This window comes from Carettochelys insculpta, chromosome 6 (assembly GCF_033958435.1).
Source record: "Carettochelys insculpta isolate YL-2023 chromosome 6, ASM3395843v1, whole genome shotgun sequence".
Lineage (NCBI taxonomy): Eukaryota > Metazoa > Chordata > Testudines > Carettochelyidae > Carettochelys > Carettochelys insculpta.
Window position 1 is genome coordinate 7,597,417 of NC_134142.1, and position 25,347 is coordinate 7,622,763.

The 25,347-nt window shown below is 50.1% G+C and overlaps 1 protein-coding gene across 1 annotated transcript in view; it reads left to right on the top strand.

Annotated features, from left to right (window-relative positions):
* ATL1 (atlastin GTPase 1) overlaps window positions 1–24,492 on the top strand; it is a 57,991-nt gene extending 33,499 nt beyond the window's left edge. The window contains exons 7-14 of the mRNA XM_074998514.1: window positions 358–450; window positions 5,183–5,321; window positions 8,872–8,999; window positions 10,239–10,295; window positions 12,687–12,758; window positions 15,118–15,549; window positions 19,379–19,393; window positions 22,560–24,492. Of these exons, the coding sequence (XP_074854615.1) occupies window positions 358–450; window positions 5,183–5,321; window positions 8,872–8,999; window positions 10,239–10,295; window positions 12,687–12,758; window positions 15,118–15,549; window positions 19,379–19,393; window positions 22,560–22,670 (1,047 nt within the window). The 3' untranslated portion in view covers window positions 22,671–24,492. The remainder of the gene's footprint in view (window positions 1–357; window positions 451–5,182; window positions 5,322–8,871; window positions 9,000–10,238; window positions 10,296–12,686; window positions 12,759–15,117; window positions 15,550–19,378; window positions 19,394–22,559) is intronic.
* Window positions 24,493–25,347: the final 855 nt, after the last annotated feature.

The following is a 25,347-nucleotide window of genomic DNA, read 5'->3' on the forward strand; positions in this document are numbered from 1 at the left end:
GGACGAGCATGTAAGCCCTTCTGCCGTGACCACTTTGCATGCAACTTTGAAATTGGTTTCTCTCCAGTCTTTTTTGCCAGTGAGACTTGGAAGCTCGACTCTTTGTGGGCAAGGAGGATTGGATGTGGATGTGGCGAAACATTTATTTGTCTGTGCAAACTGAGATCTGTAAAATGATTTTTCTATTAGTCATCCAGCTCAGTGGTGGTTTTTGTTGCAGATGATGAAGCAAAACTAAAACCATGTAGGGCCTCATCCAAAGTCCAGTGAAGTCAGAGTGTCTGGACGTCAGTGGTCAAGCCCATATTGGACATCACAGCACTAATGCCCCTTCTGTTCCTGACTTGTGTTTTTTAGTCTCTCATATTCCTTGTTCGGGACTGGAGCTTCCCCTATGAATTCTCCTATGGAGCTGATGGCGGTTCAAAATTTTTGGAAAAGCGGCTTAAGGTTTGTCCTACAGTTCTGGAGGCTGGGTGGCCTGAACATGCATGAGGGAATTCTGAGCTGACCAGACCAGAGGAGATGGGCTCAGTGAAAAGTGGTTGAAGAATGACTGAGAAAGTCCTCCTTCGTCTCTGATGCCAGGGAAGCTGCTGCTCTGCACTCACCATTGGGTGAATAGGAATCAGGCTGAACTGTAGACCCTCGTGATGTACAGTTCAGGTGCATGTAAGCTCCAGGAGCACATGATGTGAAGGAGACAGAGTACAGAGCATTCAGACTAATGAGATCATGGCTGAGTGACTACCGAGTTACTCCTGCTTGGAAGCAGGAAGATAGGATGTAGCGACACATTGGCTGCGTCTACACGTGCACGCTACTTCGAAGTAGCGGCAGTAACTTCGAAATAGCGCCCGTCACGTCTACACGTGTTGGGCGCTATTTCGAAGTTGAAATCGACGTTAGGCGGCGAGACGTCGAAGTCGCTAACCCCATGAGCGGATGGGAATAGCGCCCTACTTCGACGTTCAACATCGAAGTAGGGACGTGTAGACGATCCGCGTCCCGCAACATCGAAATAGCGGGGTCCTCCATGGCGGCCATCAGCTGGGGGGTTGAGAGATACTCTCTCTCCAGCCCTTGCGGGGCTCTGTGGTCACCGTGGGCAGCAGCCCTTAGCCCAGGGCTTCTGGCTGCTGCTGCTGCAGCTGGGGGTCCGTGCTGCATATACAGGGTCTGCAACTAGTTGTTGGCTCTGTGTATCTTGCACTGTTTAATGAAAGTGTGTCTGGGAGGGGCCCTTTAAGGGAGCGACTTGCTGTTGAGTCCGCCCCGTGACCCTGTCTGCAGCTGTGCCTGGCTCCCTTATTTCGATGTGTGCTACTTTGCCGTGTAGACGTTCCCTCGCTGTGCCTATTTCGATGTTGGGCTGAGCAACGTCGAAGTTGAACATCGACGTTGCCAGCCCTGGAGGACGTGTAGACGTTATTCATCGAAATAGTCTATTTCGATGTTGCAACATCGAAATAAGCTATTTCGAAGTTGGGTGCACGTGTAGACGTAGCCATTGTGTGCCCAGTGAGGATATGTCTGTACTTATTGGAATAACAACCCAGTTAGGGTCAATCAACCGGGGTTCAGTTTAGCATGCCTAGTGGGGGTGCGCTAAATCAGACCATCAGGGTTTTATAGTCAACCATGGTGCTCCTCATTCTTACAAGGCGTAGGGGAGGTGGACAGGAGAGTTTCTCCCATTGACCTTCCTGTGTGAGGACGGCCTTATAAGTCAATTGTAGATACATCGATTCCAGCTATGCAATTGTCATAGCTGGAATTGCATATCTAGGAGAGACTTTCAGGTCTAGTGTAGCCCTGCCCGGAGATTCGCACATGACAACATCCCTTTTTAGAGACCTTTATTTTCTGTCCACACCTGTTTTTGGCCAGCGCTCTGGAAAGGAAGGGATTGGTTTTGCCTTTGCCTACCATATTTTGTGGAGGACCCAAACCCTACCCCACCACAGCTTTCGCTCACACTTGCATAGTAACACAACCAGCTCTAACAATGAGGAGTCCGGTGGCACCTTAAGGACTAACAGATTTATTTGGGCATAAGCTTTTGTGGGTAACAACCACTTTTACCCACAAAAACTCATGCCCAAATAAACCCGTTAGCCTTTAGGGTTCCACAGGAGGCCACATGGTTTTTTCAGGTACAGACCAACCCGGTTACCCCTCTGAGACTTATAACCAGCTCTGTTCCCTCATGAACGCCTTGCTGGGTGACAGCCATGGAAATGCCTTAGCAACGGCTGCCTGCAGCACAGTTCAAGCTGACAGAGAAGTCCTGCAGTAAGAGGAGGAGGTGGCTCATCTGGAAAATTGATGGGGGAGTTCCCTGCCCCTCCAGTGCTGGGGGTGCCACAGGTGGTAAGAGAAGAATGGAGACACAGTCTCTCCACAGCTCTCAGGAGCGGTTCACTATCCTTCCTTTAACAAGTACTTTACTAGCGAGTACTCACTAAAACGAGGGACACGTACCCACCTATGTTCATAAAACGAGTGTACTTCCCCCCACACTTACGTGAGCCAGCCGTGGGGTCCCCGGACAGGGGCAGGAGACCTGAGCCGTGTCTACACGTGCACGCTACTTCGAAGTAGCGGCACTAACTTTGAAATAGCGCCCGTCACGGCTACACGCGTTGGGCGCTATTTTGAAGTTAACTTCGACGTTAGGCGGCGAGACGTCGAAGTCGCTAACCTCATGAGGGGATCGGCATAGCGCCCTACTTCGACGTTCAATGTCGAAGTAGGGACCGTGTAGACAATCCGCGTCCCGCAACGTCGAAATTGCCGGGTCCTCCATGGCGGCCATTAGTTGGGGGGTTGAGAGATGCTCTCTCTCCAGCCCCTGTGGGGCTCTATGGTCACCGTGGGCAGCAGCCCTTAGCCCAGGGCTTCTGGCTGCTGCTGCGGCAGCTGGGGATCCATGCTGCAGGCACAGGGTCTGCAACCAGTTGTCGGCTCTGTGGATCTTGTGTTGTTTAGTGCAACTGTGTCTGGGAGGGGCCCTTTAAGGGAGCGGCTTGCTGTTGAGTCCGCCCTGTGACCCTGTCTGCAGCTGTGCCTGGCACCCTTATTTCGATGTGTGCTACTTTGGCGTGTAGACGTACCCTCGCAGCGCCTATTTCGATGTGGTGCCGCGCAACGTTGAAGTTGAACATTGACATTGCCAGCCCTGGAGGACGTGTAGATGTTATTCATTGAAATAGCCTATTTCGATGTTGCTACATCGAAATAAGCTATTTCGATGTTGGCTTCACGTGTAGACGTAGCCCTGCAGTCCCGTGGTTGGAGCCTTCTCCCTCCCTTCTGTCAGACATGCAGCTGTCTGACAGCCCTGTGGCTGCGGGGAAGAGAGGGAGAAGGCTCTTAGCCTGGCTCCCTCCCCTGCCTTGATGGGAACATGAAACTGACCAGCCATGAGCTGATCAGTTTCCAGGTCCCGCAAGCCACCGGGAGACTGGAACCTGCCTGCCCCGGGTTCCCAGCTCCTGCCACTCTGGGAGCCAGGAAACTGACCAGCCCTGGAGGATCCTGGCTCCCCTCCCCTTGGAGGAAAATTCTAGTTACCCGGGGTTGCAGGAACAACCCCTGGGTAACTCCAGGGCATACTGTATTAGTCCCCCTGCCCACCTCGCAGACCTCACCCTCAGCCACCACAAACTTCCTTCAGCCTTAGACTCCCCCTGCATCCTTAAACAGCCCCAGCCTTAGACACTCCTCCTCCTCTCGCAACCTCTTAACTGGGGCGGCTAGGGTGGGTGGCTCCCCCAGCCCTCCTGCTCCCAATAGGTAACAGTCATTAAAACCAATTAACTCAAGTGTTAAGCTTTCAGCACCTAGGCATGAGGTAATTGCTATCCCTAGTGATAGAGATAGCTGCCATCTCCAGCAGCTATCTCTGTTGATAAATAGCTGCCTGAGGCAGCAGTGTTAAGAAACTGCAAATGGCTTCTTTAACAGCCACATGCAGCTGGGAACTGCCCAGCTGGTGACCTTTAACAACTCTAATGAGACCCACGTGTAGGTCCCGACTCATAGGTTGGGAATCCCTGCTCTACATACATACACTAACTACATCCTATTTCTAGTGCCAAACTATTCAAATACATCAGAAAAGTACCTAGATTCAACTGATTTATGTCAAGTTACAAGCACTTGGGACGAATTGGAGACTTTTACATGTGTCTTACTGGGAATTTAGTGTCGCTCTTATGAGTTTTTGCCTACGAGCAGAAATTTGGGAACCAACTGTGCTTGTATAATGAGGGATGAGTGTAATTATAATACATGCAGAACTAGAAAGAGTTTGCCTGGTCCACCTTAGAGATTTCTGGGGCAACATGCGTTTTAGACGGAAAATAGAGAAGAAGTACAAGAGCAGGTAGGATTTTCCTTTAGTAGTTTGTTGTGTAATAAAATGTAGGGAAGAGGGCTCTGTTAGAAGTAGCCAGGAAGTGTATGTATGGTTGAGTAGAGGAAATATATGAAGTGGTCTTATTGAAGGGGAATGGAGAAAAGCCCTGCTATAGAAGCTTGAGTTGGTTTTGTATTCCTGTCAGCAGTGGGGCTGACAGTCACCGCAGGGCCTGGGGCAAGGTGGGAGGGGCCCCAACTCGGCACCCCAGAAGGGTGGGGCCAACGATGGAAGGGGTGGGCCTAGGGTGTCCAGCCCTCAGCACTGCCCAGATCATAATACTGCTCCCCTCCACCCCCCTCCTTCACAGGCGCATGCAACTGGAGCAGCGCTGCCGTGGCACTTCAGAGGGGCTGGCGTTCCAGCTGCTGCCGCTGCCAAAGTAGCAGAGGTGGTGGCTGGAGCGCCAGGCCTCTGTAAAATGCTGGGCCCAAGGGCAGTTGCCCCCATTGCTTTCCCCCCACCCTGTCGGTGGGTCTGCCAGCCAGATATATGCATGCACATTTTGCAGAGTGAGAACGCTTTCCAAGAGCATATGGTCACAGCGAGATATACTTGTTTCTTGGTTCCTGGAAATGCCCTGTCCTTGGCCTCCTAAAGCCTGCGTAACCCCCCCCCCCCCCCCGAGAATTCATCTTGCTGTCATGAACTTTGCTTATGCAAACAGTCCTCTAGCAGTATCGGCACCACACGTCACTGTTCCGTACATGCTGTCTGCAGAGAATGTAACTGTGCTAACGTCCGGCCAATCTCCCCTAGGTCTCAGGAAATCAACACGAAGAGCTGCAGAACGTCCGAAAGCACATTCACTCCTGTTTCACAAACATCTCCTGCTTCCTGTTGCCTCATCCTGGCTTGAAAGTAGCCACCAACCCAAATTTTGATGGAAAACTAAAAGGTTTGCTGACATACTAAAAGCTGTCGTTTGGTAGTGAATCTGACCATTTGCATTTGCAATGGAATGATTGCTTTATTCATACTCATGGTCAGACTAGCCTGTTTGCTTGTGAAGCCCTTCCAGGTATTTTTGGTAGCATGTTTGCAGGAAGCAGGGCAGAACACGGCCCCTGCTGAAGCCAACTAACCAGCTCCTCCTGCGTGTACATTTTGGTGATTTTAGCCTTTCAAGGGGCTGTGTTAGGAGCGGCTAACAAGTAATAAGAGGACAAAGCTCTAGGCAGGTGTCTGAGAACAAAGTGTTACCAGCGTGTGGCTGATGTTTGCATTTTTAGATACACCATTTTGCACCTATATTTAGCTAATACTTTTTTTCTGGTAATTTGTCTCATATGCAAAGTTGTGGGTGCAGCTTATTGTGGAGCACCAATGTGCTTGTGAAAAATGGAAGCCCAGGTGACAAGAGGGTCCTTAAAAGTGAGAGAGTTAGGTGTAAAAGCTTTCCAAAGCAATATTTAATCTTGAGCCAGCAGATTAATGGTTTCTCTGGAGGGAAATCTTAGTAGTTAGGGGCTGGGGGCCGCATTTCTGTTCCAAAGGATTTGTGGGCTGCGGGTTTTTAAGTTAACTCTATTGGTGGTTGCCTAGCATTTCCTCTGCTAGTCAGTCATTTAACCCTTAGGTACAGGCTTCCTCATAGTTCTTAGCTGGAAGGAAAATGTTCTCTTAGTGTCAAACTAAACAATCAGACAAAATAACTTGCTTTTTGGCAGAGGTGTGCTCCAGTGACTGCTAAGGGACCAACTGTGTTGTAACCCTTCCGCCAGTAGCAGTCAGCAGCAGCCAGGTCCGGGTTCAGTATCTAGGGGTTCCTTTTCATCCATCTCACACAGAACCAGCTTGAGCCCCAACCCAGTAGCCTGGGAAATTCACACACCCCTGGGTCCTTTGGAAAGGCGATGCTTCCCCACTCGCAAGCACAGAGTCTGAGTGTAGAAAAGAAGCTTTAAATGAAAGAGGCAGAGAAGTCACATGGCATTAGCTTGGGAAAAATACCACAACCACAGTTCATGAGCAACCCCCAAATAACTGTCCCAGCTCAAATGGATTGAGTAATGCCCCTTGCCTCTCAGGCTCACCAGTCCAACAACGTAAGGGTCCCATTCACATGCCCAAACTTTCACCAGACCCCACTGCAGATGCCCCACTCACAGCTCTGTCCAGTCCATGCAAATCCCAACATGTCACCCTCATCACTTCCCTTGCTGAGCCTGAGGCAATGCCACCTTGGTGCTGGTCCTGTGGTCTGCTTGCTCCTGCCAGCCACCCTGCCAGCTACCTGTCGCTTTTGTACCAGCTGCCTGCTGGTCTCTCCTGCCATCCATTCGCCCATCACTCCTGCTTGCCACCTGTCCACCACTTTGTGAGTTTGGTTCAGGGCAAAACCCTGTTATTTCAGCTCTCAATCTCGGTAGCCACTAGGGTGGATGCTCACACAAACAAATACACACGCCAGCATCCAGCTTTTAGTTTGATCTTTGAACAGTGTGGGGGAAGGACTAATCAAACCAGGCTTACGACTATATGGCCAAAGCTCAGTTTGGCCAAAGGCTCCCAGCCAGCTGGTTCAACCAGTAATCCCTCCCTCTTGCTGCCTCACAATTACACAGTGACGATGACCACCCTGTACCCCCGCAACAACTTCAAGCATTGGTGAGACTTCACATGTTCTTTACAATAGACAAAATGCCATTGCTTCACCGGCTACCCATCAAGCTTTGTTTGCAAGGCATTGCCTATGCACCCCTTTGCATTAGAGCAAAGGAGCTCTAAAGGACACATTCCTCAAATTCCTTCAGCAGTACTGAGCTCCTGCTGACACATTCCTTACATTCTTACTCCGACAAAATGCAGGTGTGAAATAGGCTCCTGTTCAAAGGAAAGGGATATAAATTAGTCAGTCTCTGAGGGGAATTGTCCTCTATACCGCCCATTCCTTACCTCTGAACATCACTTTAGGAGACAACTAGATCTCGATGACGGGTACATGGAGTCTCGTCATCCCGCTGCCCTCTTCCCTCAGCGTGGCCCTCTGCTTCCTCAGAAAGAACCAGAAGCAAATCTATCGCAGCGGTGACCTCAGGAGTGCTTAGAGAGTCCCATTGGCTTGCACTTCCTGGTTTTCTGCAGTGTGTAAAAAATACATGGCAGACACTGCTGTAAGTTTAAATGACTTGGCCCTGCAGTTCCGGGTGACCTCGTCTGAAACGGAGGCGCCCACTGACTGACAGTGATGACCCTGGCAGTTCTGAGACTGGCAGTGAATCTAGATGGTCTCTTTTTTCGGGAAAGTGCTGTGCTAGAGCCTATCCCTGTAGGACAATGGTGAGCAACCTGTGGCCCACTGGGACGCCACCTGTGGCCCATGGACCCCCCACCGGCTGCCCCTCTCCCCCATGCTCCTCTAGGGAGGTTGTGGAATCTCCATCACTGAATATTTTTAAGAGCAGGTTAGATACCTGTTGGGGGTGGTCGAGATGGTGCTTGGTCTTGCCGAGAGGGCAGAGAACTGGACTTGAAGACTCTCGATAACTCTAGTGTTCTATGATTCTATGCACCTCTCGCACATAGGGGCACCAGATCCCCACACCTCCTACACCTCTCCATCCTTACCAGGGCTTTCAGAGCTGTGAATCACAGTCCCAGGGCTGGAACAGCTACAGACAGCTGATGTGCAGTACTTCTGTAGTCATCTGTACACAGGCACTGGTGGAGCAAAGCCTGTAACTGGTCTTGTTTGAGGGGTGGGACATAGGTGGCCTGGCTAGAGGGTAGCACCCGGTGGGCTGAGGAGTCAGGGGCTACAAGCCAGGTACCAGGAATCAGGCAGGGAGGAATGCGAGCAGCTCAGAATGGAGACACAGACTGGAGGGCAGCAACCAGGATGTAGTTACTGAGTCAGGCTGAGTCAAGCATCAGACTAGCAGACCATGGCTAGGTGACACTCAGCTGATTATAAACACCTTCCTGTTTCCTCCTCTGGCTTATATAGGGGCTGTGGCCCAATTGGTAGCCTAGGAACGGTCCCAGTCAGAGCACAGAGGTGGGGCCTATTCCCCAGTTGGGCTCCATGGATCTGGGTCCCCAGTTGCTGTCTGTGGCTTGTCAGGCAGAGGATTGGCACATGATGGCCCCCACTTTTTCAAGACTCACGGGCCCTGATGCCATGCTGTGAGGCCGCTCTGGCCACAGGTACCAATTCGGGAGGCGGCGTGACCGGGCGAAAGCAGTTTGGCGCACGCCCATTGCCGCGGGGGTCAGAACGGGTGCGTGCAGTTGAGGGGGGCGGCTTTGACACTGGATCATGCCGGTGTGCATTGTGCATTCAGCAGTACTCGTGAGGTATTAGCACTCCTGAGTTCAGCCATCGTTCAGTCAGAGTGCAGCTCACGTGCAGAGGGGCAGAACTCTGCGGTTCGTGTTTCCCATGTGCATGCAGAAGCACGAGCTCGAGCTGGGTGCTCTGGAAGTGACGCTGGGATTGTTTACAGAAATAGATGAGGAGTTCATCAAGAACCTGAAGGTGTTGATTCCTTGGCTCCTGAGCCCGGAGAGCCTGGACGTTAAGGAAATCAATGGCAATAACATCACCTGTCGAGGCCTCGTGGAATACTTTAAGGTACGGGCGTCAAAACCAGGCGAGATCCCAGTTATTCTGATGGGACGTGGTTGCATTTTTTTTTGCTGATTAAAGGAAGGTCTGGGAGACACAGACTGGGGAAAGTGCACATCCTTCTAGCTAGGGCATTTATACAGGCCCTCCCCCATGACCAGTCTTCCCACTAATTCTTTCCATCCATGGGTGGAATAAATTTTGTTGTGTGCACCAAGGCCTGTGTGGATGTGCACCACCAATAGATATGTGTTGCTGGCTGTGGACACCTGTGGATGCGCTAATAATGAACTGGGTGGGACCTGAATCTCGGTGGGGCGGCCACCTTAGAGGGAACACAGCCCAGGAACATAGGGGGCTGAGTAGCCTCGCCATTCTTGGGGGAGGGGAGGCAGGGCAGTGCTGTTACCCCCACTGTACAGATAGGAGCGCGGTGGCACAGAGAGACTAGCCAAGCCACCTATGGGCAAGTCTACGTCAATGCTGAAGGTGGCCGTAAGTCCCACGTTAGCCGGGACGGTTCCTGTTCCGAGCTCTGTTCCAGCCGCCCTGACCTTGTTTGGTTAAAAACAAACATTTGTCCCCGGGGTTGTCCTGAGGGTGGGTGTGGAGCCTGGTGCACCCCTGCGCTGCGGCCACAGGTCCTGCCCCTCTTCCACCCCAAGCGCCGCCCCTGCTCTGCCCCCTTACTCACTGCCCCAACCAAAGTGGCCTGGAGGCATATGGGGCCTGGTGTCATGGCAGCAGGGGCAACCTCCCCCCATTGTATTTGCCTCTCTGCTCTTCCCAACTGATTAAAGGGCAAGAGGAAACAAACAGATGGCCTGTTTACCGAAAAGGGAGGTGCACTCCCTAGGGGTGTGGTGGAATGTTTGGGGGGGGCAGTGAAGTGGGGGGGCCAGACAGCATGGTTTGGGGGTGGGGGCAGCCCCAGCCCAAGGCAGCGTGGAGTTCTGGGTCAGTCCCAGCCACAGAGCTTGGGGGAGCAGTTGCAGTCAGGGGCGGCCTGGCGCTCCAGGGGGTGGCAGGAGGCGGGGGAGTGGCTCAGACAAGTCCTGGGCAATATGGTTTCTGCTTTCGGCCATACGGTCAGCCTCTCCATGCTGCTCAGTACGAAAGGGCCATTTCCTGCTGGGGGGCCTGACAGCTCAGGCCCTTAATGGTGCGTGTGTGTGTGGGGTGAGGGGGTGGAGTTCTGTGTGAGCCTTCCTTCCTGTGTGACCCTGTGGCTGTCTTGCTTCCTAGGCATATATAAAGATTTATCAAGGTGAAGAACTGCCCCATCCCAAGTCCATGCTGCAGGTATTTATGCTGTTGGCTGGTGCCGGGGTGCTTACCATCCTGCAGGCTGGGTTTCAGCTAGGCAGGCACGTGAGCTGTTAGGCTAATGGAGCGCCTCCCACCTGCTCTGTGGCGCTGACGGAGGTGCAGCAAAGAAATTCCTTCCTGCAGATCTTTTGCAGTTCCTTGGGGTGAAATGTGCAAAAGCACCAAAGTGACTTAGGACCCTGACTCCCATTTTCCAGAAGTGACTTAGGCACGCTGGAGCGTTTTTCACAGTTCAGCAGCAACAGCTGTTTACATAGGACCCGGGTATTCCCACAGGTTTCTTGACTTTTCCCCTAGCTGCCGCATTGTTGGGTGGGGGCGGGGGTGTCACCGCCCTGGGCTGCCGATATTCTGCTAGCTGCTGCTCAGGTGAACCTATGAACCCACTATGGCAGAGGTCCCCGGACTATGGGGGTGTCCCTTGAAGGAGCACAAAGGAGCATTTGAGACCAAGACCAAGGCCCGGGCTAGCTCCCGCAGGGCGTGGAAGGAGAGTGTCACCTGGCTCTGAGCCTGGTCTGGCCCTGCTCCAGCAGTTGGCCCTGCACCCCAGGGCCCTGGCTGCTGTCCAAGATCCCCAGCCAAGGCTCTGCCTCCCAGCTCCAGCTGTACACTAGCATCAGCCCCCTCCTCCTGTCCACGTTCCCCCTCCCAGTGTCAGGGCGTAGGTGTGGACAGGAGGAAAGGCGTGTGTGAACTAAAGAGTTTAGCGATCATTGCACTGTGAGTTGAGTTCTGCTTTCTTAAGCTGCCACCCCAGTGTCCCCATGGCCATCGAATTCCACTGAGCTGCTTAGGTTGCAGATTTTAAAAGGCTGGTGTCGAGAAGCAGGGCTGTCAGGGCTTATCCCACTCTGCCACTCAGGGTGCGTCTACACTTGCATTCTTCTTTCGAAAGAGGCATGCAAATGAGGTAAATTGAAAATGCAAATTAGGTACATAATTTGCATATTTGGCACCTAATTTGCATATTCTAATATCAAAAAGCGCTTTTTTTCGAAAGAGGAAAGCCAGTGTAGACACTGCTCTTTCGAAAGTAAACCCATCTTCAAAAGAATCCTTCTTCCCTTTATTTAATGGGAAGAAGGATTCTTTCGAAGCTGGGGTTTACTTTCGAAAGAGCAGTGTCTACACAGGTTATCTTCTTTCGAAATTACAGTATACAAATTAGGGACCAAATATGCATATTTTAACTCATTTGCATTTTCAATTTGCTTCATTTGCATGCCTCTTTCAAAAGAGGAATGCAAGTGTAGACACACCCTCAGAGTGCAGAAGGTAAAAACCTGAGTAATACCTGGCCTCTACAGGCTCTGCTTAGAAAATGCACCCCCCCGCCCAGGGTACAGGTTCCCCTGACCCTGGGGTAATGCCACCACCAGCACCAAGTAAAAAAGCTGCCCTTAAAACCCAGGAAAACACACTTGGGTATCTCCCTTTGGGGTAACCCCAAGCTGTACCCTCCCCCTGCTTGAGGAGAGACTTGGAAACAAACAGAAGAAATAAGCTGCAATCTGATAGCCAACCTTTTGGTCCAGGCATGAAAAATACACAGCCTTTCCTTAGGATGCAGGCATCAAAGACACAGGAATCAAAATCTTACCTTAAAAATGTAATTTATGAACAAAACAAAAGATACAATATGCCAGGATGCTGATACAGCATACTTGGTTGCTCAGTGTAATCAAAGCAGCTAAAACTCATCAATGTTAGAGCACAGAGAATCACTGTCCTAGGATTCAGCTTAGAAGTTACAATATACAGGGGGAAAAATAAATCAACCAGCATAGAAAGTCCCACACCAAATCCAAAACAAAAATAACCTGATGGTGTCTAACTAAACATTGCCTTTCTGTGTACATGTCGATGCACTGATTCTGAGGTGGCTGGGATCTTGATTGGATTTATCAGCATTTGGGCTCTGCCAGTGCCGGTTGCAGCCCAAAGACCATCTCTCGGCAGGTCATTGTTTCAATTCAAAAGAATTCCTCTTTCTCCCCAGTGGCTCACCTGGCTGCTTCCTACAGAGAACCCCCTCTCTTGGGTTTAACTCTTTATAGGCATTCATTCATTCATGACAAGGGCTCTGATGTCAGATGCATCCATTCACTCAGGCTTTTGCAGGAAAAGGCAGGTGACTGGCTCAGTGAGGCCAGGGGTGACTGCAGAGCTGGCATTGAGTTGTTACTGGGGACGGGGAGGGTCCACTTCATTCATCCTCAAGCGGTGTTATGAGCAGTTCCTAGGACACTGCGCACAAGTGGGGTGGGCACCCACACCACTCGATGTGTAACTAACGCCATCTGATTCTCTCCTGCTTGCCACCCTTTCTGCTTGACCTTGTGCTTTGCATCCCGCTTACAGGCCACAGCTGAGGCCAACAATTTAGCAGCCGTTGCCACTGCCAAGGACACCTACAATAAAAGAATGGAAGAGGTAAGGGGGACAGCTCATAGTGTCATGGACATCAGCTGGTGTCTCTAATGTAAAAGCCGCACAGGGTCTCCTGTCTGAGGCTGGTTGCAAAGAACCAATCCAGAGTTCTCAGTCGGCTTGTTAGGAGTTTGAGCTTGAAGAAGCTGAGCCGGCTAAAATGCTGTGGGGGAGGGGCCTGAGCAGACATTCAGGGCTTTTGTCTCCTGCTCCTAGGTACAAAAGGGAGTTGTTCCAACGTTACATGAGACAGCAGCTGGCAAGGCTGGCGCTGAGCACTTTGCAATCTGCCAGTGGCAAGCTCTCACTCAACGCTGGGTGGTTTTATTCACAGAAGAGGACTGGGCCTAGGTGCAACCGTCACTTTCCTTCTGAACAAGACTATGACTCTGCTGCCTTCCTCAGCCCAACAGAGCGGCGTTCCTTGCTCCTCTGCCCTGAGCGCTCACACTGCCAGAATAAGCTCACCCAGCTGTCAGGGAGCTAGAAATAACCCCATCAAACTAGTGACCCATGAGGCGTTGCCTTCTTCTGAGACGCTTGCTAGGGCAAAGCACTGAGCCGCCACGTGAAATGCAGGCGGGATGGGTTGAGCCCACGGGCGTGTATGCCACCGAAGTAATAGGCTGCGAGAGTGAGGTGTTAAATACAAGTCTGTGTGGGCTGAAAGTACAGCTCTAATCAACTATCTGCATGCCAGTGCCAGAGGTTTAGCAGCAAAACCAGGTGCCCTAGAATGGCTGGCAGCGGCAGGGGAGTTGAGCGCAGGCTCACTTTGGAGTGTTGTCTTCCGGAGGCTGCGACGAGCCTGACCAGCGGTTCGGAAGGGGGCATGTTGCTTCCCCGTTCAGCTCAATGAGGAGAAAATGTGGTATGTTACTGCAGAAATCTGGCTTATCTGCCCTCCCCGGTGCTAGGCTATGGCAGGCCTGGCACAGCCTGACAACGGAGGGGGGTAGGAGCCCCACCCCTGCAAAACCATGGAGGCGGAGTCACCGCAGCAGGAACCTTTCCCTCCCCCCGCCATTGAATCTCCTGCTGGGGTGATGCTGGGGGTGGGAGGGGGGCGCCCAGGCCTGCCGATGTGGGGAAAGGGTACAAAGAGCAGGTGCCCCAGGCCCCTTAGAAGTGCCAGTAACGATGCTCCACTGCTCCCCGTAGCTGTGGGGAGCCCGGCGTCACCATCCTGGCGACAATAGGGCCGCCTGCCTTTGGCCCTGGCCTGTCCACCCTTGTCCCTGCCCCTTCCACATTTAGCTCTGCCCTTTCTGCTCAGGCCTCTCCCCCACTTTGTCCTGGGGCTTGTGGTGGCTGTAGCAGGGTTCAGCGTGTCAGAGCCATGGTTTCAGGCCTTCTGCAGCCTCAGGAAGTTCTCACTGTAGCCGTTAAACTGGGGGCTTGTTCCATGAGTGCCTGTGCAACCACAAGGGCTAACAGGATATATTTCTTACGCAACGGAGGTTTAGAATCCTGTGCTATCACGTGACTCCGGACGTTTGGTCCCTGTTGCCAATAATGTCTATGTCTTAATCCGACCCATGTTAATCTTCAACCAGTCCTACAACCCCCAGGTGGCAAGTATCCAACCTACTTCCCTGCAGCCGCCAAAGCCTCCAGCAGGCCCACCAGCTTCTAGGAGGTCGTGATCCCTTTTTTGTTACAAAAAAGTTGCAGCACATTAAAAATGTGGAAGTTACGGAGACCACCACCCTGTGGGCTGCTGCACTGAAGGCGGCGGGGGGGGGGGGGGGCAGGCTGTCCAGTTCCTTATTTACATCATTAAAGGCTTTCACGTTCTGAGTTTGAGAGAATCCCTGCAGAATTCCTGGGGGTGCACTGGACTATCACAGCATAACTAGGGCCCTTCCTGCTCAGCTATTATTTGCTGTATAATAGCACACAGCCTCTTGCCACTTAGTTAACAGTTGTTGGCCAAATTAAATCAAGGCGCTTGCAGAAGCTGTTTTCCGCTGTGCAGTTTTTCCTGCCTGTTCAGTCACCTGTTCAGTCCAGCATCATTTGCATTGAGATTCACTGAAGAGCTGTTACCTGCCAAGCGGTTAATGCCAAGATGGGGTTCACTTGGGTTCAGAGTCCATGCATCAGCTGATTGCATTGATGGTAGCACCAGGAGCAGAGCAAAGAACTAGACTGCCTGGCTTGCTAAGTGTGGGTGGTCACACAGCAGGTGCGGATGGGGAAGTAGCATCCTGGGTGCAGAATTCTGTGAAAGGCAGGGAGAGACTAACCAAAGACTATGTCCACTAAAACCCTCCTGCTGATTACTGGGTAGCCCCAGCCTAGACGGTGACAGCCCCTGTGCTCCGCCCTTGTGAGTAACAGACCCGTGATCTCTGTCTAGGTCTGTGGGGGTGACAGGCCGTTTCTCGCACCCAGCGATCTGCAGACTAAACACCTGGCGCTCAAGGAGGAATCTGTGAAGCTGTTTCGAGGCGTTAAGAAGATGGGAGGGGAGGAATACAGTCGCCGTTACCTACAGCAACTGGAGAACGAAATAGACGAGCTCTACATTCAGTACATTAAGCACAACGACAGCAAGAACATATTCCACGCTGCACGTACCCCTGCGACGCTCTTTGTGGTCATCTTCATCACCTACGTCATAGCCGGCGTGACCGGATTCATTGGGTTGGACATCATAGCCAGTCTATGCAACATGATCATGGGGCTGACCCTGATCACTCTGTGCACCTGGGCATATATCAGATACTCTGGGGAATACAGAGAACTGGGAGCAGTAATAGACCAAGTGGCTGCAGCTTTGTGGGACCAGGTAAGAGCATGAATGAGAGATTGTAATAACCCTTCTTTGCCCTTGATTTGCTTTGGGAGGCTCATCTACTTTGGAAATAGCTTTTAAATGCACCATCTGAGGCCCGTAGAGCCCTGGGCCCGCAATCAGGACCACCTGCACACATCCAGCTGCAGGATGGGAGCTTAAGTTGGTTCTTCACTCATTCCCTAGCTGCTGGCCCTTAGCCGTTTAGTGCCGCTGAACCACCCCATTTTAACCCATGCCAGACCACTTCTTTAGACCGTCTGCACGCAGCACACACCTGCACTTGAGGGGGTGCGGGGACGGAAGGGCCGGTGGACTTATTTTCAGGCTTGTTTCATGAGCTGCTTGTAAGGGTGAGCATTTTGGTGCTCAGACTGGGGGGCCCAGAACAGAGCCCAGCTTGTGTGTGTGACATGAGCTGGAGGGTAGAGGACAGCAGGAACCATTGCAAAAACCATCACCTTCCAGTCACGCCCTGTGCATGCTGCACAATGTCAACGCCGGGCTGTAAACGGGCTGGGGCCCTCATTGTGAAATGCAGACTTACAGGGCCTGGAGCCGGAGAACAGGGAAACAAGGCGACAGCGTAGCTCAGCATCATGAGGCGTTGCAAAAATCCTTTGTCCCCTTGGCTTCAGGCATGGATGAACCCAGGGCTTGGGGAGGCAAGAATGCCCAGCCCTGCCTTCCCCCTGCCTGCAGCCCTGCACCACTGGTGTCTGCCCAGTCTTGCCCCCCCATACTCATGCAGTGGGGCTGCTGGCTCCCAGCCCAGGCCAGCACTCTGAGTGTTGTAGCGCCAGCGTCGGCACAGTTGCAGCCGGCCCCAGCGCACCGGGGGGCTGGAGAGGAGCATGGGCAACGCCAGGTGAGGCAGTCAAGGAAGACATTGCCTTCCCTTGCCTGCATTACCGCCCCCTCCCCATGGCTTCAGTGCAACTATTCATGCCAATTAATCATGTGCTTAGATCTTGGCTCCATCAGGGCCTGAGCCAACAATGGAAACTTTAAAAACTACAGTGGCTGTTTGCTCTTCCATTTGCCAGGGCTGGAATTAGCTCTCCTTTGTCTCACACTTGCCCCATACGTTTTATTGTATTAGTGCTTGGAGCTGACCAAACCCCAGAAAGTAGTTCTCCTTAGACTGCCGATCCAGGGAGTAGGTTTGGATGGGACTCAACAGGGTTGAGAGCTAATGTCCATTCTTGCCAGTGACCTGATGTCATGTAAGGGGTTGAAAGCCCTGGCTGTGGAGGGACGATTAAACTTTTCAGCTGCAAAATAACGCTTTGATTAAACGACTCAGTGCAGGCCTTCTGGTAGAGCCCTTGATTGTACCACAACGCCGATGCGCTATTGGAAGCGGAAGTCAGTGGCCAAAGGGTTGTGTGTGGGTGCAGGTTCCCACCCATATGAGGCACTTGATCTCAGGGCCTTGCTCAGAACCGGCTTCATGTTGCATGGTGGGGCATATAAATGGTGTATCACCGACCCAACACCCACTAACATCAGTGGGCGTTCAACCGTTGAGTTCAGCAGCAATAGGTCTTACTGACAAGCTTCAAGGGACACAATTCATTTGCAATCTACTCGGATGTGGAACAAAAAGGGAGTTAGAACTAGCTCCGGCTGCCCATGGGGTGGTTTTACAATGCTTTGCCTATTTAGAGCAAAAACACCTCTGGGTTCTGCAGCTTTGTGAAAGGCTCATGTGACTGTTCCTCATGGGACCGGTGACACCAGTTACGAAAAGTGCTGGCAAATGCGCACCCTTGTCACACGGGGAACGCTCCTTTTTTCTGCAATTTGCAGCATGCGTGGCTGCAGCTGTCGCTCGTGCCAGAGCTAGGTGAAATGGCACCGTACTGTAAGCCAGCAGCTGCCTCGTGACAGGTTCCTGCCTGACAGTGGCTATGAAGGTTGACGGTTACTGCCCCAGGGTGCGTTAATCTGGGGTGAGGCACAAACCATGAGTGTGTTCAACACGTGGAAAACTCCACCCATCTTGCTTTATTAAACAGGCTGTTCCCTTCCTTTTTGGGCTGGGGGAGGGAGGCGTTTGGGTCACTCTGGTCCTATCCTGGCAGTGGGCTTCTGTACATCAGAGGCAACGTTGCCCATCGGTGACTCACGGACAGGTCTGGTGGTGGGGCAGGTGCTGCTGGCTCCGGCATTAAAAATCCCACCTCCATCACTGCCTTTTTTTTAAGTTTATTTCAGCAAACTTGTCCACATGCCAATACTGCCAGGAATCCATCTGGGGCAACGTCTGGCCTCAGACTGCTAACAGGGCTTTCCAATGGCCAGGCTAATCGCACCTGGTCGAGTGTAACCACCCTGTCCCGTGTGGGTGTTTTTTTTTTTTTTTTCTTCCAGGCCCACCAGCTCTGTGCTGTTACCCACCATTGGGCGCCCAGCAGGGCCACACCACTGGGGCTCACCATGAGGGCCTGGTTGGCTCATGTTACTTTTGTGGCAGAAGAGAAAGAGGTGGCCAGGCCCAGCAAAAAGCAGCGAGGTGGTTAGAGAGGTGTTTGAGTGGGACCTTGCACCATGCAGGATACGCCTTTTCCTGCTCCAGTCTTGGTTTCTGTCCCTTTGGTGGTGTTTAACCACAGAACAAAGCTGGCCCCGGCTGCAAAACCTCCAGACAACGAGGAAGCTGCAGAGTTGCCTGCAGAACGTGGAGCAGGAACTTCAGTGGGTTTGGAAATAATTTTGATTGGATTGAAATCAGCCAGGGAGGTACTGACAGTCGGGCTAACCTCTGTAAAGCTTTTTTTTTTTTTTTTTTTTGCAAAGCATTAAGCACTGCTCCTCCCCCAGCGCCTGGGTAATGAAGTTCCACCCACTGCCACTGTTTGAGGCACTGCTCATGAAATTTTAGACCAAATAGGACATGCTCATCCCCATTTTTAAAAGCGGGAGGAGGACTGATTGCTCATGCACAGAGCTGGTTTGCCAGGGACCAGTGCTTGCTGTTAGCTGGCAGTAGAATGGCCCATGAAGGCCGCGTTGCTCTTGATGCGCCAGTGCGACCTGACTCTCCATCGTGTAGGTGAGGTGCTGTTCTGACAGGACGGGCAGGCACGTGACTCAGGCCCTGTAGTGGAGAGCCTTACGGGGAAGTGAAAGGTGCAGCCACCTTTCCCACCTACAAACTAGCCCCAAATCACCTTCCTCTCTGCCCTAGTCTCTCATGCTGGGGTAGCTCAGGCATTATTACATCTTAGCAGCAGTGTTAACGCCCCCCCCTCCCCCGGTAAAATGCACACAAGCGCAGCTACCGGGCGCAAAGGAAGGCGTGGCCGCAAGCCCCTCCACAACGTGCCTGGGCTTGCATTCACCCTGTGAATGGAGCTGAAACTTGCCTGTCCATGGTTACGGTTCAAAGCGGAACCTGTGTCTTTACTCACTGTGGGCAACAACTGCCATAGATGTCTATCAGGGATGGTTTAGACGGTACTTGGTCCTGCCATTGGGGCAGGTGGCTGGACTCCATGGCCTCTCGAGGGCCCTTCCAGGCCTAGTAATCTAGGAAACCAACTTCCCTGACTGAGTTGTTCAGGGCAGGGCCTGAGCCTGCAACTCGTGGACTTGGTATTTTATCCTTAGGGCACATGATGAAAAATAGGGCCGGGGGGGAACAGCCACAATTAGGGGACAAGGGTGGAGGGGGGTCATACCTTTGGGAAAACTCTCGCTGCTAATGTGATGGGCGGCGTAACTAAAGCTTTGGTACCATTACCAAAGAAGTGGATGATACACAGCAATGTTATTTTTTTCTCCCCCCCACGCCCCTTTCCAACTGCCTGTCCCACAGGGAAGCACCAATGAGGTAAGTGACTGCACTGTTACAGAGCACTGCCTTTACACTCGCCTGCACTGGCTGCATGCTGTGCTGTTTGCGCATGCTGCAAAACTGTCGTACACACACACACACACATACACACACACAGAGCGAGGGTGGCACCGCCGCTTTCCCCAGCATGCATTCTGGTGGTACCGTCTTTCATGCCCACGCGGTCGGGCGGCACCATCACTTTCACGACTATGCATTCCGGTGGCGGGAGCCTCAGTCTGTAACCATTGCTCTTCCGGAAGGGTTGCATGCCGCCTAGCAATGCTAGGAGCTCCTCAGCACAGCTGGGGTTTGCACGAGAACCAGCTGTTTTGCTTCCTATTCCCAAGCCACTTCAAAGGTGCTGAAGGGAGTCAGGCACCCACAGTCTCATCCACTGTTTGGCCCTGCTAGCGAGCTCATCTGCAAAGTCTCTTTGGACTGCACTGTACAAGCCTGAGCTCTCAAGGAGAGCAATCCTGTGTGGCCAGTGTCCTGCCCTGCACAGACACAAAAGGGCCCAGATTGTGCAATCAGATTCACACAAGACAGACCAATAGGGCCTCCTGCACGGACGTAAGTCTGTGCATGGAGCTCCATGGTGGGTAACCGGTAGCCCACAGGCTAGATGTGGCTCATTGGGGATATGTGGGTCTACGAGACATTTTTGTTTACTGTTGCCCATGTGCCGAGTTGCCACAATCTGCTGGTTTCCATCTGGGTAGTTTTTTTTTTTTTTTCCCCCCCTACCAAAGTGATACATGAAGTGAGGTGTGTGTTGATTGCACACCACATTGTGAGAGCCACACGCTCCCTCCACAAGCACTGGGCACACCCCACACATTCCAGGTATGCAAGTACAATTAGCACAATGACCCTATGCCCTAAATTTGGGGCCAAAAGCACAAGGCAGACGGCGCCGCAGAAGAAATCTGGGCAAATAGAAGAGGGAATTTTATTAGTGGCCAATTGACAGGAATTGCATGCGTCTGGAAAGAAGTTTGGATTTTTTTTTTTGGGCTAACGATGGGGGAGGGTTTTGCTCTTGCTGCCATGCTTGTGCAAGAAATGTTTAATAGCCAGACCTTGCAGCCCTCCCACCGCCATTCAGGGCAGTTTCACCCGAGTAAGAGCTGGAGGATCACTTTATATTTTCAAAACGTATCCACTGCAAGAGTTGCTCAGGCAGTACTGGTACTTCTGCTTAAACCCTTGTACTGCGGGTGGAGCACAGCTCATCTACAAGTCTCCCCCACTTCACTGTCTTGGGACAAAACTTCTAGCTGACTCCAAAAGTAGCGCAGCTGTTGTCCTTCAGTCTCAGTTGATCTTCTTCAGAGGCAGTAACTTGTATTAAAAAAAGCTAAAACAGAGGTTTAAAAATATATATATATTTGCATCTCTTCCCCCATCTCTTTGGGGCAAAAGCCTACTATGTTTTGAAGTGGCAATACATCAACACACACTAGGGAGTTTTTGGTGCATGGTCCACATGGATCGTTAGCATCTACCCTCAACTTGCCCCTGATTGCATAGACAAGGGAGTTTGCCTCGCTGTAAGAGAGGCAAACAGGTGATCTGTTTTGCAAGGCTGTTCTAAATGGAACAGGTATTATTAGGTTTAGACAGTACATTTAAATCAGAGCTGCACAAGAATGTATTGCATCTGTTATTGCTCGGGTATAGGAAACGTGAGATGAAGCCTCTGGTGGTTTCACTTGTAGAAATCACATACCCTTTGGTTTTTTTTTTGGAACACTTCTGTTACACATCCCTCCAGACAGGCCTCTAATAGCAGAGCTCTGACGATCAGATAGTTACACCTTGCCCCCGAGTCTTACGCAGAACGTCCCCTGGATTTCTCCAGGGAGAGCTGCTCAAAATCTCCCGTTATTGGCTTATTGGGCCACGAAACCCCCAGCAGAACATTTAAAAAATGTCAGGTGATATAAAAGCAGTTCATGTCCACATGCATGTTTCTGCTCAGAAATCAGAGCCAGTGCCATTCATTCACAAAGACAGCACGTGCTTTTGTTAATGCAAGGAGCTCTCAGGAGTTCAAAGACTTGTTTCTGTTACGTAAAATTTAGGCTTGGACAAGGATTACTGGGGTGGACGGGAACCTCAGATCATCAGTAACTTTAAAGAACTATAGACCTTTGGACAGGTACCAGTACTTCATTAAAACTAGAGTTGATGACAGTATCTTCTCATGATGTGTTTCCCATGAAAGATTTATTTGCTAGACTAGGTACTTTTGTTAGTAAGACTCTGTGCTGTCTCCTCTGAAGACAGCAGCAAAACCCACCACTGGCATGATAAAGGATGCCAAAGGCTAAAATACGACATTGTTGAAAGAAGCAATTACAAGAAAAACTGCATGTACATCTGACAGTCACTTTATTGCATGGCATGTTTTACAACCAGCCAGATTATCTTCACACAAATGCATGGATACTTTGAATGTTCAAATTTGCATCTTAAACATACCTGTGTAAGAGACTGCTCTCATGAGACAAGCAAGCCTATGCCATGAAGTAGCCTATAGTAGTCTTAGATTTAATTCAGCCAGACAGTTAAAAGAACATCTGGTAGGTGAGCAGCTTTTTCCTCTCTCCCTTGAGTTCGCACTTAGGATGTATGTATAAAACCATCGTACATATAAAACTGCAGCAGCCATGAATGGGAAGGTCTTTCATTCTTGCTCATTGCACTAAATGAAAATAAGGTTTGTGTAACACATGGGCCCGGTGTTGTCTCTCTCTCTCCCTCTAAGGAAAGGACCAGGTTAGAGTGGAGTAATTGGCTAGTCCCACCATGCAAATTGAACAGGTTCTTAAGCGCAACAATTGGTTCCATTACCACAGATGATCCAACCAGTGCATCAGCATTGTAAGTTCTATTAGACCAGGTGCATGAGCTCAGACCCATTAGCCTATTTCACCCTAGTGACTTGAGTGTGGAATGGGGGAGCTAATTTGTTACAAAATCTCTCTAGAAAAAGAAATGTAAGTCACACGTAGCACATATGGAAATGAAAGTACTGTAAGGCGGCAAGGGGTTCATTGTGCCTTATTTTGAACCAGCTACTATAATATGATGCAAAATACACAACTTGCTCCAGTAACTCATTAAGAATGTGTATGTCTTTCTTCTTCTCTAGGCTTTATACAAACTTTATAGTGCAGCAGCAACGCACAGACATTTGTATCACCATGCGTTCCCTGCACAGACGTCAGAAGCTACTGAAGGCGCAGAAAAGAAGAAAATGTAAGCCAGACGTTTTCACAGAGGTGCATGAATGAAGCACACGTACGTTCCCATGGGTTAAATACTTGCCTAGCTGTATTCATGTCCAAGTTGCTGAAGCTCCTGACACAGAGCAGGGAGAACACAAAATAATTCACTGGTAAAGATGGGTTGATGTGTTTTAATTTTGACAAAACCCTGTTTGATGGAAAGAAGTAGGCATGTTTTTCATCTTATTTATATGTACATACTTTATTTTACTGCAAATGTATACAAAACTCAATTTTAATAGCAAGCATAATTCTTGCCTGGTTTTGACTGGTTTATGAAATCTTGCTTTCCACTTAAAATTTGGTATGCAATAATGAGATTAATAAAATACTGTGGTAATATGATAAAAGTTTTCCAGATGTAAATCCTAGCATTATTCAAAAGAACCATCCTCTTATATGATTCCCAGGTGTGCTTGTTCAAGTAAATATCGCATAACCAAAGGTTTGATTAATCAACATTTTCCTCACATCTGCCATGAACTACACAATTACATAAACATATGTAAAAATTATGTACTAACTTGCTTTGTCAGAAATTGTAAGGCCACTCCTGCTGCTATGGTATGTTTAATGATATTGTGAGGCAAGTACTGTATACTTTTTCCTTTCATAATTTTAATGCACAAAAAGATGACTTTGTATATGTATTTGAGAAGGTTTCACTGTTTCTGTATATATTTTCATTTAGTGCATAGAAAGCGTGTTCACCATTTTATTTTCTTGCCAGAGTATTAAAGTACCCTTTTAGTTCCTATGAAGCTGATCACATGGTGAGCAATTCATTCGTTAACTGCTGTTTTCTTACATCTTAACCTCTAGGATTATTCTTCTAGCATTTATTTGATGAATGTTGTGCTTTTCCTTCAACATAAGCCCTCAAAAAGTTATGTTTTCAGAAATACACAGTGGAATTTGATTATATTGATCATTCAAAGGCTGGTGGATTTCTTATGATATTTTACATCAAATCATAGAGCATCCATGGTACAGTTAGTAAAAGTCCTCACTTTAGAGGGAAGTCTTGTGTAAAGTTATAGGCATGAAAATTCATCGATCTACACTTCTTTAATATACTACACTTAACGTCCCTCCTCGTAGTCTGTGTACAAATACAATTTAAAAAAAAAATTATAGTATATGTGAATTGAAGTGACATTTTTAAATAAAGAACCAGAGACAGGCTTGTGGGTGTAGGGTAGGTTTCTTTGGTTTTTCAGTGGCACAAGCCATTGTCCATAGAAGGGCTTTGACTGAGTACTGGCCTGCTGAATGTAGTTTTGTATGTAGAAAGTTGTCAAATTTCTTTAAGGACACCTGTACCCAGCCCAGGGAAGCGCCATACAGCAAAGAGTGGGAATTTGCCAACCTGGTAACACCGTTGCATCTCTCTTCATAGACAGTTTCAATGTAAACATGATGGGCCACCTACAGGAGGGGCAAGAGAGGCAGCTGCCCCAGGGCCCAGTGATTTTAGAAGGGTTCAGGGCTCCTGGGTGCTGTCATCTCAGCAGCAGCTGCCACTGGCGCAACCCTGGGCCCTTTAAATTGCTGCTGGAGCACAGATTGGGCAGTGTTGAGGGCCTCTCTGGCGGAGATGAGCCCCCAGGTCCACCCCTTTTGCCTGAGGCCTGGCAGTTGTGTCAGCAGCTTTGCAGCCTTGCATTCATGCAGTGCTATATTGTTATCTTCCAAAAATGGAACCCTCCTCACCTGTCATGAGACACTTTTAATTGATTTGAGTCAGATAAGTGAACAGCACTGGCCAATGCTGTCACCAGCTAACAAACTCTCTGGCCATCGAACGGCCCAGCATGAAGGTTTCTCATATTTCATACTCACATTCAACAGCACTGCTCTTTGCCTGCATGAGGCCAGGTGTCTCACTGGCTGTAATACGTCAGCAGATCACAGAGTCTGCACATTTCTTTAAGGTGTGCCTGACAGGCGGTTCACACATCTGCAAGATGTTCAGCTGTCCAAGGATGTCTGGTGACTGGCACTAACTGGTTACACCCACAATGCACAAACTGCTAGAGCAATCCCTTACTTTCTTAGGAAAATGGAATGTAATCCCTGGTGCATGGGCTAAATGAAAAACAGCAGCAGTAAGTCAGCTGCTCCGGTGATTTACAATTGTCACAGGTAGAATACATGGATTCTTTCCTTAATCCTCCGAAGAGCGTACGGGAGTGAGTCTGATGTGGCCGGCAGGCTGACAAGGCTCATTCCACAACTACAAAGAGGTCATTTACTTTTTTCAAGGTTTTTACACCACACGTCACCAACTACAGCACTCGGAAACAAAGGCTCCAGGCTCCGCTGCCCACAACTTTTTTGTGTATGTTGTGGGGCAGAACAACAGCGATCTGATCATGGTGTGCACAAGTTGTGTCCAGCATGCTCACAGGGCAGAGAACCGTGCTTCCCACTAACCAATGCTATACACAGTAACGTTTTTCTGCTCAGGATCTTTTTGTACGAGCCTCCTGTTATGCAGGTAAGTTGACAGCAATGAATACAAATCAGAATATAGGAAATGCAGACAATTAAGGGAAGCAAGGAGAAATCTATGGCTAGCTGAATTACGGACAAGATAATGTTTTGCAAGTGTGAATGAAGAAATATAAGACTTGCATTGATCCATTACAA